Source organism: Peromyscus maniculatus, chromosome 1 (genome assembly GCF_049852395.1).
Source record: "Peromyscus maniculatus bairdii isolate BWxNUB_F1_BW_parent chromosome 1, HU_Pman_BW_mat_3.1, whole genome shotgun sequence".
Taxonomy (NCBI): Eukaryota; Metazoa; Chordata; class Mammalia; order Rodentia; family Cricetidae; genus Peromyscus; species Peromyscus maniculatus.
In genome coordinates, this window is record NC_134852.1 from 113,118,212 (window position 1) to 113,133,286 (window position 15,075).

At 43.6% G+C, this 15,075-nt stretch overlaps 1 protein-coding gene across 3 annotated transcripts in view; it reads right to left on the reverse strand.

The window, feature by feature from the left end:
* The window catches only part of Rnf121 (ring finger protein 121), a 68,568-nt gene that overhangs the window by 1,459 nt on the left and 52,034 nt on the right, over positions 1 to 15,075 (reverse strand). For all 3 annotated transcript variants that reach the window (XM_076548812.1, XM_006993296.4, XM_076548815.1), the window contains exons 5-8: positions 12,269 to 12,376; positions 8,973 to 9,093; positions 1,574 to 1,707; positions 904 to 1,005 (exon numbers count right to left, since the gene is read on the reverse strand). In XM_076548812.1, coding sequence (XP_076404927.1) covers positions 904 to 1,005; positions 1,574 to 1,707; positions 8,973 to 9,093; positions 12,269 to 12,376 — 465 coding nt within the window. The remainder of the gene's footprint in view (positions 1 to 903; positions 1,006 to 1,573; positions 1,708 to 8,972; positions 9,094 to 12,268; positions 12,377 to 15,075) is intronic.

Consider the following 15,075-nt stretch of genomic DNA (forward strand, 5'->3'; position numbering starts at 1 on the left):
TGGCACCCTTACTTTGGTCTGTTGTTCATTCCCTATCTGGGGTGAGTAGATGTTCTTTCCTATCTTTCCAAGAATAGTATCACAAAAGAGGACACAGTCAGAGGGAAAAGGAGCCAAGGTTAGTCACAAGGAGCTCACTGCTGGCAGAGACATGAAGGAGGCCCTCCTGAGGTCAAGAAGTCTTTGGATGAGTTCCTTTCCTTTTGCTTTACATCTAAATGTAGGGAAGGAGTCTGGAGAAAGCAAAGAAGGCCTGCAAAGCCCAGCTGGGAGGAAAGCCCGCAGAAAAGCTTTTGAAAAGGTGGAGCACTCCTGTCCCCTGACCAGTCCTGCTGGTCTATAGAGAGAGGGACCAGGAAACCACAGAACACAAAGGGCAGCTAAGGTAGGAGCTGGGACAAAGCTGGATCCTTGGACCCCACAGAACGTGAATGTGGGACCAGAGAAATGACTGGATAGGAAGGGTAGTGAGTGCCAAGGAGAAAATGGTCCTTCATTAGAAGTGAATGGAGCAAAGGTGTCCCCAGCTCGGCAGATGCTTCAGGCCCTGCCTGCATAGGTAAAGGTAGTCTGTAGATGGACCTCAAGGGTAAGGCAACACTCACTGGTAAAATAACTCTGGCCACTGCTCAGCCTCTAAAAGCCGCCAGGGAATCAAGTGAGATGGTGCTTCCTAGAGAGGAAGCAAACACGTGACAAGTGGCAGGGGCTGCTTCCGTTAGTAATTTATGATGGGCAGCTGTGTTTCCTGACTGCCTCATGTCACACCCCACTTCCCCAGAACAGAAGCCAAAGTGAATGGTAAACAAATTCTAGGTTAGAGGCAGTAGGGATGGCCCCAGGACTCAGACACAGACAGTACTTTCTGCCCATCACCACTTTCAACAAGGACCCAAAGGATACGGATTGCTGAACATCCTCTTCAGGTCCACCTTCTCCTTGCAGTAGGGACACGTCTGCTTCTTTCCCACGATGCACCAGCCTCGGATACAGAACTCATGGAATCTGAGCACCACTGGTCAAGGAAGTGGTAGAAAGCCAAACTGGCACTTCAGCCCATTTTGGATCTCAAGGTGCCAGAGCATCAGCTCTAGAGAAAGGTTCAGTTGGAGGCTTCACTCCTTACATACAGCTGTGTAATTTGGGGCAGATTCCTTCTCTCTGAATGTTTCCTCACAGGGGAGTGAGAGCAACGATCCTTATTTGCATGGTTGTTAAGAGCCAAGATGGAGATAATACACAATTCCCAACATGGCACAGGATGGGAGCTTAGTAAATACACGATCAAGATAAGATCAAATCCTCAGGAGGGGATCTGACTCTAAACTGAAGCACTTCATTAGAGGGTCTCCTTCTCCTGCGACACGCATCAGCTTGAGCAGCCTCACTAGCTGCTGCAGCTTTGGGTTCTCCATGACCTGGCAGTCCCTAACTACCTTAACTGAAGAAAGGGTGGAGAAAGCTAAAGCTTCTGTCATGGCTCACCTACACTCCAACTCTGGACAATGCACCACGGTCACCCCCACCATGACTGGAGAGATGTTCAGGAGAGATGGAGCACAAGGCAGGATACACGTGATTGCAGGAAAGCCTGTATGTGTTCTCGATGATGCCTTCTTCGTTGACATCCACAAAGATCTGCTGCCCACACACAGCACACACGCTGTCTGAAAGGTGCTTGGTAGGCATGCCCGACTCACTGTAGAACTAGAGGACGAGAGCAGGAGGGAAGGCCAGAAAAGCTGTGAGAATCTGTCTGCCTGGGAAGATAGGGATGGTGGTCACGCTGCATCTGCAGTTGGGAAGCAGAGAGATGAATGCTGGTGCTCAGCTCATTTGTCCCTTTTTCCTTAGTCCGGGACCCACCCGAGGAGATGGTGTCACCCAGTTAAGGTGGGTCTTCTCACCACAGTTCAACTGATCAAGAAGCACAGACAGACCCACAAGTCTGGTTTCAGGTGACTCCTGTCAAGTTAGTAATATTTACCACCACAGGCTCCTAGCTGGTCTTTCTAAACCCGTATTTGCCTCATCTCCATCCCAGTCTTCAGACAGAAGACAGACTAGTGCTTTACAATTTTGAGTGTGGGGAAGTTTTCTAAGGAAGGAGTTCTTGGGCCGACTGTGGGGATACCTGCTGAGGGTAGTCTACAACAGCAGTGGGTACCGGGGGACAGCCCAGGTTTTCAGAAGGACACACATAGAAGCCAGGTTAGAACACACTAAAGTGTTTCATCCACACAGACAGGTGCCCTACCTGTGAGGAGCAAGGAACAGGCCAGTAATCACAAGAGAAAATGCCAAGGAAGGGACTTTTTTTTTTTAATAATAATAATTAAAAAAAAACAATTCTGGCTATAGTGGTACACACCTAATCCTAACACTTGAGAGGCAGAGGCAAGAGAATCACAGGAAGTTCAAGTTCTGCTTATGGAGCTCCAGGCCAGGCAAGGCTACATAGTGAGAACCTGTTTCAAAAAAAATCCCAAACAAATAAATGAATAGTGTTTCAAAAGTGCATAGAAAGTGTCTGACAGAGACAGGAAGGGTGACCTGCATTAGAGCACACAGCTCACTAAGAGCACATCAGGCTAGTCATGGTGGCATACCAACCCTCCAGCACTTGGGAGACAGACTCGATGTATCGCTATGAGTTCAAGACCACCTAGGCATGCACATGGTACAAGGACATACATGCAAGCAAAGCACTAATAACACACGAAATAATAGTTTTTAAAAAATTGAAAGCAAAAAGAAGGTTAGGCTCTCCAAACAGTCCAACTCAAGTTCCCTCCACTATTTCAGCAGTGAAGACAGCAAACATTCCTGTTCTGGTATTGTCTAGGAACTCTGAGGAGCAGGGAAGTGAGCCTGTGCCCGGGTTTTTCTCAGAATGTGAGACAGGACATGTGCCCCAATGCATCATACAAAGAACTTGAGGAAGAAAGTACCACAAAACATTTCACAATCCTTCTAGCACAGCATAATTTCTGGCATGGATAGAAACTACTGTGACTAGCTCTCACAACTTATGACTTCATAGTGGCCCTCTGGAAAAGGCAGTCTCTAATCAAGGTCTCCGGACACAATTTAAGTTACTTTAGTTCAGATCACAGACAGCATCACGGAATTGAAAGAAAATTGTCCTAACGAGGTAATGCAGACCAGTGCGGAGGACCTGAGAATGCTTGTTAATATGATTATAAAACCTCACAGTTTTATTTCTAGGAACCCTAAAATCAATTAACCACAAGGATCTCCTCAGATCAAATCATTATCCATAAGAGATGAATTAGGTTTAGTTTCTGACTCTGAGTTCTCATTGGGGACACAGTTACAAAATCAACTATAACTCTCTGGGACAGAAGCTGTGAATGTACAAAAGACTGAAAACCGACTGAGCATGTTGTGTGTAATACTCAGTTACACACAACAGACATTTCTATCAGACATTACTCAGTCTTTAAAAGGAAGGAAACTGGGGCTAGAGCGATTGTTCAGCAGTTTAGAGCACTGGCTGAGCTCTCTTCCAAAGACCGAGGTTTGACTCTCAGCACCCACATGGTGGCTCACCACCTTCTGTAACTATAGTTCCTAGGGACCTAATAACCTCTTCTAGCTTCTTCGGTCACGAGGTATACATGTGTCATACAGACATACATGCAGACAAAACACCCATACATATGGAAACAATAAAAAAAATAGTAATTTTTTTTAAAGAAAAGGAAGGTAATTTTAGCATATGAATAAATCTTGGAGATTTTACCCCAAGTGAAATAAGCTGGCCACAAAACCACTCAGGGGGTGCTGAGAAGTTGAATTTCGAGACATTAGAATAAGAAAGGTATTACCAGGGAAGAGCTGGGGGAAATCTTGAGTGTTTTACCAAACCCCCTCTCCTCACCAGAAGAAGACTAGGATTTTACTAGAAGTGGGTAATTGTGTACTTGTAAAGAGGTACCTGCTTGTTCTGTAAACGTTTACAAGATAACTGTTGCTTGCACAAATAAGTGAATGAGTTGGCCAGTGAATGCAAGAAGGTTAGAATTTCCAGATTACCTCAAAGCATTGATCAGGTTCTTGCTACCAGGACAACAACATTCCTGAAATTCAGTCTGGTGTCACTCAGGGACCCACTCAATTAACCAAAGACTCCTGGCATAAATAAATGAAAGACTGCTGGAGTCCTCAGGGTTGGGTAGGTGACATGAGGCACCTCTCTATCCCCTGCTCAAGGTCCCAGCATCTCAGAATCTACTGGCATCCAAGCTTTAGCATAATGCCTGTAACTTGGAGAGTTTCAGCCATACATGCTGTGGTAAACAGTGAATGAGCTAACTCCTGATGACTCATCCCGAACTAAAGCACATTCCTAGGCCAGCCCTACTCATCAGTTACAGGCACAGTCAGGGTCCCATGACTGTGCATTAATGTGTGACTCCTCTAAACTGGACAGACAGTTACATTTTCAATGTAACTCCCTAGAGAAGAAGTAATCTTTACAAAGATTCCAGGTCTCCAAGGGAGGAAATGCTTTCATCAGGAACACATACTCTGCATTGGGACATTCACAGGACAGTGGCTCTCAACATTCAGACTGTGGGTGGCAAGTAAAGACATTGTGTGGTGTGACGTTCCATCAACCTCACTTGTAGATGGGCAGTCTGTTTCCCTGCTACTGTGTCAGCCTGCCAGTCAAGACCAATGTGATGATCCTTCTGCTCCCATGCTAAGAGGCAGAAGAGGATGAAGAGTAAAAGACGGGATCTGAGCTTCTCTCCACCCTAACAAGAAATGAACCCGTTTCTGGACTGGAAGCTGAAATATACCACTTTCTGGGAACTGTCACCTCACTGCTAGGGATTATCACCGTTAGTCACTAAAACACCATGGAGCAGCCTTAGTACACATCTGCTGTGAGTGTAAAGTTAGTAACCTGACAAGCCAGAACCCGCCGCTCTCTCTGGAGAACGAGAAGGCTAAAGATCTGAAGTCTACACATGTAGATAAGAGAAAGTGAAATGAAGTTAAGAAAGACTCTAACAGGCAATTCTAGAATGTTTTCATAGCTATTATAAAATTCCTGAGGCTGGGCACTTACAAGGAAAGAACATTTCATTTACAGTTTGGAGGATGAAAGCCCAAATAGTACCGCACTAGATTTGGCAAGGGCCCCTTCAGTCACCCCATGGCAGATGGTACCACACACGGGAACATACAGATGAAAAAGGTCACATCCAGACAGGAAGCAGGGGACCATTCAAGGGCTGCACTCACTCTTATAATAACAGGATCTGGTAATAACTAACTCATGGGCTGTAAGAATGACCTCAGTCTCTCTCAAGGGCACAGCCTAATGACTCCCCCACTACACTCTACCTCTTGGCGATGCCACAACCTCAACAACTCTACAGTAAGGGGTGAGCCTCCAACACATGGACCCTTTGGGACGCTCTCAGACCAGCTGCAATCCACAGAAGCTATCTACAAAAGGAGGTAATAGATTTTTGTTTCTAATTTGTTCTAGTACAGGAAAAATAAAAATAATCTCACTTCACTGAGAAAGACCTGGCCTAAAATTGTACTTGACTAATATTACCTAGGGAGATGGAATGTTCCCTCTTTAGGAGGGTGTCATCTGGGGGGCCTAAGGGAATGACACAGAAATTGAGAACACGTTCATTGTTTAAATAATTACAAAAAAATATATATATGTATATATAATATACTTTTATCAAAAAGCAAAGCAGTCTGGAGAGAGGGCTCAGCAGTTAAGAGTACTTGTTGCTCATGCACAGGACCCACGTGCAGTTGCCAACACTGACATGGCAGTTCATAACCATCCATAAGTCTAGTTTCAGGCATTATTACCTGACCTCTGCAGGCACCAGGCATGTAAGCGGGGTGCACACACATGTAGAAAAAACATTCATGTAACATTAAAACAAAACAAAAGCACACTACAAGATGTACTTCTATTTTTTGGGGGGGGGAGAGGACGTCTCCTTGGGTCCTGCGGTTTGGTCGTCATGTTCCTACATTTGAAGCTTGAAGCAGCTCTTCACCGTCTGCACCGATCCTCTGGCGGTGGCCCTGTCTCTGGGCAAGGCCCTATCCTGCCCACATTTCTTTCCGTCTCACACGCCGTACTATCTCCTGTCAACTTTATCTCCCAAATACTTCTCAAATAGTCCACGTCTTCCTTTTCCACCAGCTCTCTTCTTATCTAAAGCGACTTTACCTCACCCAGATCCATGGACTGTCTCTGCAGGGTCTAGTCTAGTTTGGACCTCTCTAAGCCTGTTTTCTCCCCAGCAGGCTGAGCTGTCTTTGCTTAATGCAAATTCGAGAGTCATTCTCTATTAGCCTCTCAGTTTTTTTTCCTGGATCATTTTATTGTTTTATGTATATGAGCATGTTGTGTGCATTTATGTGTGTGTACCACATGTGTCCTGGTGCCCTGAGAGGCCAGAAGAGAACATAGGATTCCCAGGAAATGGAGTTACAGACAGTTGTGAGCTGCCATGTAGGTGCTGGAAATCAAACCTGACTCCTCTGGAAGGGCAGCCAGTGCTTTTAACTGCTAAGCTCTCTCTGGTCCTTCAGTGTTTTTAGTAACAGAATGAAAATCTTGGGCTGGCTACACAGCTCAGAAGGCAAACTGCATTGTCACGCAAACTTGATGACCTGAGTCTAGTGCCTGGAGTTCGCAAAGGAACAAGGACAGAACTGAGTACATAAGGTTGTTCTCTGACTCGCGTGTAAGCATCACTGCTGTGCACTGCCCCATCACCATACACAAATACAATAATAAAGAAGATTAAAATCTCTGGCCTGTAAGTTTTTACTCTCATCTATAGACTATTTCTCCAGACATTAGCCTTAGTTCCTCAGAAACATCTACCCTTTCGTGACAGTTCAGTCGGTAAAGTGCTCGCTTCATGAGCACACATACCTGAGTCTTGAGTACCCACATTTTAGAACGTTTCATGTAAACTCAGTACAAGTGAGGGAGAAACAGAAAGGTAGAGGCCTGAATCTCACTGGCCAGCGAGCCTAGGTGGATGGATGAGCTCGTGGTCGGTGACAGATCTGACTGTAAAAGTTAAAGCGAAGGATGTGGAGATGGCTCACAGGCAGAGCACTTGCAATGCAAGCCCGATGATCTGAATTCCATCCCTGGAGCACATGGAAAGGCGGAAGGAGAGCACCAATTCCACAAACTCGTTCTCAGATCTACACGAGTGTCACAGCACATGCACACCTACACCCACACATCATACACACAGTCAATAATAATTAAAAATAAATAACACGCACTTGGGAGGCAGAAGCAGGTGCCTCTCTGTGAGTTCAAGGACACACTACTCTACAGTAGTGAGTTCCAGGAGAGTCAGAGGTACATAATAGACCTTGTCTCAAAAAAACAACAACAAAAAGAAACAACAATAACAAAAAGAATAAACAAAATGAAAAGTGATGGGGAAAGACATCTCAGTTTGACCTCTGGCCTCTACACTCTGGCGCGCGCGTGCGCGCACACACACATACACACACACACATTCATGCACCTGCACACATACATACACACAAGCAAGTACATACACTACACACTAAGACAGAAGTAGTGCACACTTATAATCTTCATACTGGGGAGGTAGAGACAAATCCCTGCTGGCCAGCCAGTCTAGCAAAATCAGCAAGCTCAGGCCAATGAGAGACCCTGTCTCAAAACACAAGGCGGATGGCTCCTGAGGAATGACATTCAATGCTGTCCTCTGGCTCCCAAAAGTATAGTTATACATGTGCACACACAGAGAAATACACATACACATGTAGAAAAAAAGAAGGAAGGAAAAACCCCACCCACATTCAATCCTGCTGACAGGACTCTTATGGATGCTATTTCCTCTGTACATCGCACACTTCATCACTTATTTCTACTCATGTTAAAGTCAGCTTATAAGTCATTTTTCTGAGGAAGCCATCTTTGAGTGTGATGATGTCAAATGTGTCAGTATCATATATGTTCATGGCATCATGTACCTTTCCTTCACAATACTTAATACAGACAATCTTTTATGTTTGTGTATTGCTTTAACATTTACCTTTCTCACTAGTGAGTGAAGTCATTTGGGGTAAGGGCCATGTTTTATTTTTATTTTCAGATTTTGTGTGTGTGACCACTGGGTTTAATTAGTGTTGCTTGCATAAATATGGGTCAGGGGTTAGTGACACTTGGATTACCAGTGGCTACATACACCACTGAATAAAATAACTACCTCTTCACTAGCAAAATGTACTGTCGATAGTTCCTCAGAGAGGAATAATACATGTTTTATTTTCAGATACCTTTGTAAGTCCAACACACAGCACAGGGCCCAGGCACATATGGAGCATTAAAAAACATTTGTTAAATGAATGTTAACTTCCTACTGGATAAAGTATTTCTTTCCTATGGTGACCCTAAAGTTAAAATTCCAGGGTATATGTGAAATGTGACTTTCTAAATTTCAAGGAAGAAATCTTTATGCATACCACCCACATCCTAAAGGTTTTTGTTTGCCTTTTCAAGACAGGGTTTCTCTGTGTGTAGCCCTGGCTATCCTGGAACTCACTCTCTGTAGACCAGGCTGGCCTCAAACTCACAGAGATCTGCCTGCCTCTGCCTCCTGAGTGCTGTGATTAAAGGTGTGCGCCACCGCCACCCGGCCCAAAAAGTTTCTTCTATGACTTATCTTATTTTAGTGCCTTTGTCTTACATCAAGTAAGTGATGCTAGCCTGAACAACTTGGAGGTAGCAGGAGGCAACAGGGAGAGCACAGATAACAGGGCATAGTGGTAGAAACGTGTAATCCTAGTGCTTAAGAGTCTGAGGTGGGAGAATCTGAGTTCAAGGTGCCAGCCTGGGTTACATATACAGCAAGACCTTATTTAAAAAAAAAAAAAAAAAAAAGTACAGATGCACTCACCCCTATGGTGGAAGCCATATAGTCTGCACACATTTCTGCAAAGTCCCGCTCAAGAACTCCATAGTAGAGACCATAGAAGAGGAGAGAAATGCCAAAGTCCATCGCATCTTCTGGTTTAATCCTGCAGGGGAAGCAGTGTGGCAGTAAGGCCTGCTCTGAGACACAACTGCCTTGAATTACTGCCTGAGGACACTCAAGGCAAAACCTACATTTAGTTGGATTGCTCAGAAGCTAGAATAAATGTTACTAAGTCATAAACAAATCCAGTTTGCTGTTTTAATATGGTTCACAAACATCTCTTGGGAAAGCTATCACTATGAACTGCCAAGACTAAGCTCCAGTGGGTCACTGCCCCACGATAGACCTAGTCTCAGCTCTGTCTGTAGTTCCAGCCTGACATGACAGGTAGTCAGGCTTTGTACTTGCCCAGAGAATCTTTCAGAGCTATGTGTTAGCAACTCCATTACTGGTAAATGCTAGATACCAAGTAATGGGGATTTCATCAAAAAAAAAAAAAAAAAAAAAAAAAAAAGTAACTCACTGAATGGCTTCACCTCAAGTCAGCCACCCAAGCTGACATGGCTGACCTTGGTAGTCGGAGGCAAAGACTGAAATGACCCTCTATCTCTTGCCATCTCTCTTCTGGGAATGTCTGAACTGACAGCGATTGGATAAATTATCTCCCATATGTGAAATGTGCTCTTGGGGCCCCAGGGAAGCAGGGCACAGGCAGGATTTCTCTGTTTATCTATAAGTATTGCACATAATAGCCTAGATTTCCCCTACTTTTCTATATAACATCAACTATTTACATTTCTTTTATAGAAAGCGTTTATCAAACATAGGTTTGGGGAGGGTATAAAATTAGTAAATATTTACATATATGTTACTATAGAATAGTTGTATAAGTACATATTTGGTATAATGTCATCAAAGTTAAATTTTGGTTCAAACCTATTTAATAAGAAAATATGGATCCTTCCTATAACATTAGTTTAAAAACTCCAAGGACCAATAATGTGTAATCTAGAGTCTATGAATGTTGTAGAAAACTATCTTTGCTAACATATTTTTACAAAGAACTCTATGTATTCACTCATGGTTGTAAGTTATAATTCTCAAAGAAAGAAAGTGGAGGTGCTTATTAGCCCTGCAATATTTAACTCACTGATTAGTTAGTGCTCATCTTACATCCATCAACCTAATCAGCAGCATAAAAATAGTCAAGTTCTGGGCTCAACAGTTAAAAGCACTGGATGATATCGGTGAACACCAGAGTTCAGCTCCTAACACCCACGTGCAGCTCACAACTGTCTGTAACACTAGTTCCAAGGGATTCAACACCCTTTTCTGGCCTCTGTAGGCTCCTGCATGTACACGTGCATGCAAAACACTCATGACATAAAATTAAAGTCAAGATCTTTAATTTGTTTTCCTCCTGTATAAATTAGGCAAGTAAAGAAACTATAGAAGAAACATCTTTAAAATGTAACATTAGCTGGGTATAGTGATGTACACCTTTAACCCCAGCATAGCTCTGTTGAAGATAAGTATTAGAGTCTAAATGAATGAATCCTAAACCTTTCTGGAACCTGTTTATTTTTCAGCCTATTTTCTTCCTGGAAGAAAGAAATCTAGGAGTGTCCACCCACTCTGTAACATAGTACTTAGTTTTATTTGTCCTACAATGAACTTTAAACATTCTCCAGCCTAAAGTGTACTGAGAGGTTAGTGGCTGTGGTGAAAATGTGAATGAGAATACCTCCATAGGCTCCTATGTCTGAATGCTTCATCACCAGCAGGTGAAACTGAGAAAGGATTAGGACATGTGGCTTTGCTGAAAGAGGTGTGTCACTGCAGGTGAGCTCTAAGGGTTCGAAAGCCCGTGCCAGACTCAGTATCTCTCTCTGCCTGCTGCCTACGTATCAGGATATAAAACTCTCAGCTACTGCTCTAGCACTACACCTATCTGCTTCCTGTCATGATAATAATGAACTAACCCTCTATAACTGTAAATAAGCCCACAATTAATTACTTTTCTTTATAAGAGTTGCCTTGTTGGGGCTGGAGAGATGGCTCAGATATTAAGAGCACTGGCTGCTCTTCCAAAGGTCTTGAGTTCAATTCCCAACAATCACATGGTAGCTCACAACCATCGATAATGAGATCTGGTGCCCTCTTCTGGCATGCAGGCATACATGCAGGCAAAACATTATATATATAATAATTAAATAAATCTTTTTTTAAAAAAAAAAAAGAGTTGCCCGGTCATGGTGTCTCTTCACAGCACTAGAACAGTGACTAAGACAGAATCTTTCCAGCTATCAATTAAAACATGATCTTTAGGCCAGGCGGTGGTGGCGCACGCCTTTAATCCCAGCACTCGGGAGGCAGAGCCAGGCGGATCTCTGTGAGTTCGAGGCCAGCCTGGGCTACCAAGTGAGCTCCAGGAAAGGCACAAAGCTACACAGAGAAACCCTGTCTCGAAAAACCAAAAAAACAAACAAAACAAAACATGATCTTTAGTCACTACTGTCCCAGCCATGGAACTATTTCTTTTTTTCCCCTTTCCCCTTTTTCAGTACTGAGGATTCAATTTTGCCCATCTAGACCTAAAGTTCTATCACTAAGCTACATCCCCAGCCCATTTTTTATTTTTAATTTTGAGAGAGGATCTGGCTTAAGTCACCCAGACTGCCTAAGCAGACACTGTATTTCCAATGCTTCTGCCTGAGCCTACTGAGTTTCTGGGAACACAGAAACACATCCCCAGGCCTGGCTTGGGACTCCTCTTGATCGAGGGCCCACAGTCAATATTACTTCATCTAAATAACCACATTTCACCCTCTTCTGGACTACTGGCTCACTGTACTCTCTGGTCTCTAAGTTCAGGACTGCCTGACTTCTGTGTCATCTGTGGGCAAGAGGACCTGTAAGCTGGTGTCTAGAAGGCTCGTGACAATAGGAAGCAACAAGCCCTCGGGTGAAGTTTGCCAGTCCCTGCTCGAGCCAGGCAGAGTAGTGTACAAAGATGAAAACTATTCTTCAGGGATGGAATTATGGATAACTGGTTATTATGTTTATTTTTGTTATGCTTTTCAACTGAATACGAATTTTTGGAAAATATAAATTTGGGACTCTGACCTTTGTCTGTTTCCAGACATTCAATGTTTTCTGCCAGCCAAACAGCACAGAGGGCTGCCTGCCACCTGTACCATGTTCTCTTTTTTAATACCCAGGACTCCCAGCCATTCTCCCCCAAATACCAGAAAAATGTAAAAGCAAAGGGTACTCACTTGAATAATAAGTTAAGACCAAAGAGGGTAAACATGACAGCCATGTAGCCAACAATGCCAGTGGCATAGCTGATTTTATAGATTAGGAGGAACCATTTATAAACCAACCTGGAGGAAGAAGATAAACAGTTAGTATAGCTGGTAGAGAATGGTGGCCTCAGAGGCCACTAAATCACCAGAACCCCTTCTTCTCACATCAGTGGGGCATCAGGTTCAATGCTCAGATTTATTGGACAACTTTGGTTACTGTCAAAAGCTGTTCACATCCTCAATTGCAGAAATGCCCCCTAAATCATCATACCCCAAGAATGCTTTGTATCTTCCTGGACCAAGAAAAGGGATCCCTAAAAGTAAGTCTCAGTCTCAAGCAAATAAAAGACACAGCTGGCCTAAGCTACCTCTGCCCCTCTCAAATTAAGGTTAGCTGGGTAAGGAAGTAAAAAGACTAAGAACCTTCAGAATACAACATGCAAAAGCTTGCTGTTCTTGTCAGAAAAGAATCCAGGGGAAGATGAATCAGAGACAGAACTGGTTGCAGTTTGCACCTGGGTCTGCTTAGTTTGACTGCAGCTTTGCTCCTATCCATGAGGCCAATCACACTAGGAATGATGCCTCATAAATATGACAAGTTTTGTTGGATAGTAAATGAGGAAGGCACTCAAACAGTACCCCCGATTTGATGTGTATGCTTTGTTTTGGGGAGAGGGGAGAGTAGGGTTTCTCACATCCTCGAGAGCAAGCAGTGACAAGCAATGTGGAACTCCAGCTGGATTCAGGAAGGAGAGAGTCTCTGTATAAATCAGGCTGCTGTAAACGCTGCAGGTGGCCCCTGATTCCAGCAGTCACCGTGCTGGACAGTGTTTTGTCAACTTTACACAAGCTAAAATTATCAGAGAAGAGGGAAACTCAACTAAGAAATCACTTCCATTAAGACTAGGGCTGAGGCTGGGCGGTGGTGGTGCACGCCTTTAATCCCAGCACTTGGGAGGCAGAGCCAGGCGGATCTCTGTGAGTTCGAGGCCAGCCTGGGCTACCAAGTGAGTTCCAGGAGAGGGGCAAAGCTACACAGAGAAACCCTGTCTCGAAAAACAAACAAACAAACAAAAAAAAAAAAAAAAAAAAAAAAAAAAAAGACTAGGGCTGTAGACCATTTTCTTAATTAGTGATTGATGTGGGAGGGACCAGCCTATTATGGGTGGTTCTATCTCTGGACTTGTGGTCCTGACTTCTATAAGAAAGCAGGCTGAGCAAGCCATGAGGATCAAGCCAGTAATCAAACTCCTCCATGGCCTCCATGTTTCTGCCCTGCTTGAGTTCCTGTCCTGACTTCCTTCAATGATGAATAGTGCTGCAGAAATGTAAGCCAAATAAACTCTTTCCTCCCCAACCAAGTTGCTTTGGTCATGGTGTTTCATCACAGCAATATAAACCCTATCTAAGGCAGTCACTAACCATCCTATCTGAGATAATAGCAAATGAGCAGTTTAGTAACGTGCTTGAATAACTAGCCCAAGCTTTCTTTCTTCCTAAGAGCTGACTTACTACCTCTCTGCTAGACCCCAGGATGGACACTTAGGTTTCTGCCTATGCTTCCCTGCTCTGTCCAAGGAGGCTTCTCAGGCTAGGGAAAGGTCCCAAGCATCTTGTAGTGTTGCACTAAAAACCACACACAGCTATGCAATCCAGGATTTACATAACGGAAAGAGACAGCAGAAAAGACATGGAATTTCAGATCTTCTAATACTTAAGATTAGTAAGCTTTTATTTGCTAAATGAGCTCAGATGAGTCATATCATATTTCTGAAATAAGTTCACTTCTTTTCATAAATGATAAAGCAAACGACCTTTCTCACTGTGGTATAAAGAGCCTATTTCTTGTAATATACTTGTTAAAGTTAAATGATTAAATAAGGCCATTTATGAAACTGGAAAGCACCATCATTGTTATTTACTATTATAAAACAACCTTCCATATTATTAACAATATTTTAATCATACTGTTTGCCACTGGTAATTTTATGTATCTATGGCACATGTGTGAAGGTCGGAGAGCAACGTTGCAGAGTGGGTTCTCTCCTACTTTACTTGGGTTCTGATCAAACTGGTCATCAGGCTTAAGCAAAAAGCATCTTTACCAGATGAACCACCTCACTATATATAACCTAAGCTGTCCTTGAATTGGTTCTCTGCAGCCCAAGGCTGATCTCAAACTCACAATCATGTCTCCTTGAGATCAGGCCTATATCATCACGTCCAGCACTTGGTCACTCACATGTGATAGTGTGCTTTAATTTTGGAAAATCACTTCATCTAAAGTTGAGCATTTATCACATTTTTAGGGATGAAAAATTCAAGGCTCAGAAAGGTAAGGTCCCGTTGTTCACAAGTTACAATGCTGGATATTCCAACTCCATATCCACCTGGCCTAGATCCTGTGCCTTCTCTCATGGCCTAAAGAGGTGCCAGGGAGAGGCTTCTGGATCACCATCTCCATTCTCACAGTGAGATCCAGAAGGTCAGAGAAAAGTGTGTAGTAAACATACGAAGCACACAAAGAGCAGTCTGCAAACTGGGAGACTTTGGGTCAGGCTAGGCAGCTCCCCTGGTAGGCTTAAGACCAAGCACACCTCTCATGGCACTTACCAAATGCACTCCAACAGGTGCTTTCTCGACCCTCTCCTCCATTAAACCGAGTACTCCTTGAGGGCAGGGACCATGTCTTATCCAGCTCTGTATCCCCAGCGCTCACCAAAGGGCCTGGCACATAGCAGGTGCTTGTTGAATGAATGAATGAATGAGAAAAATAT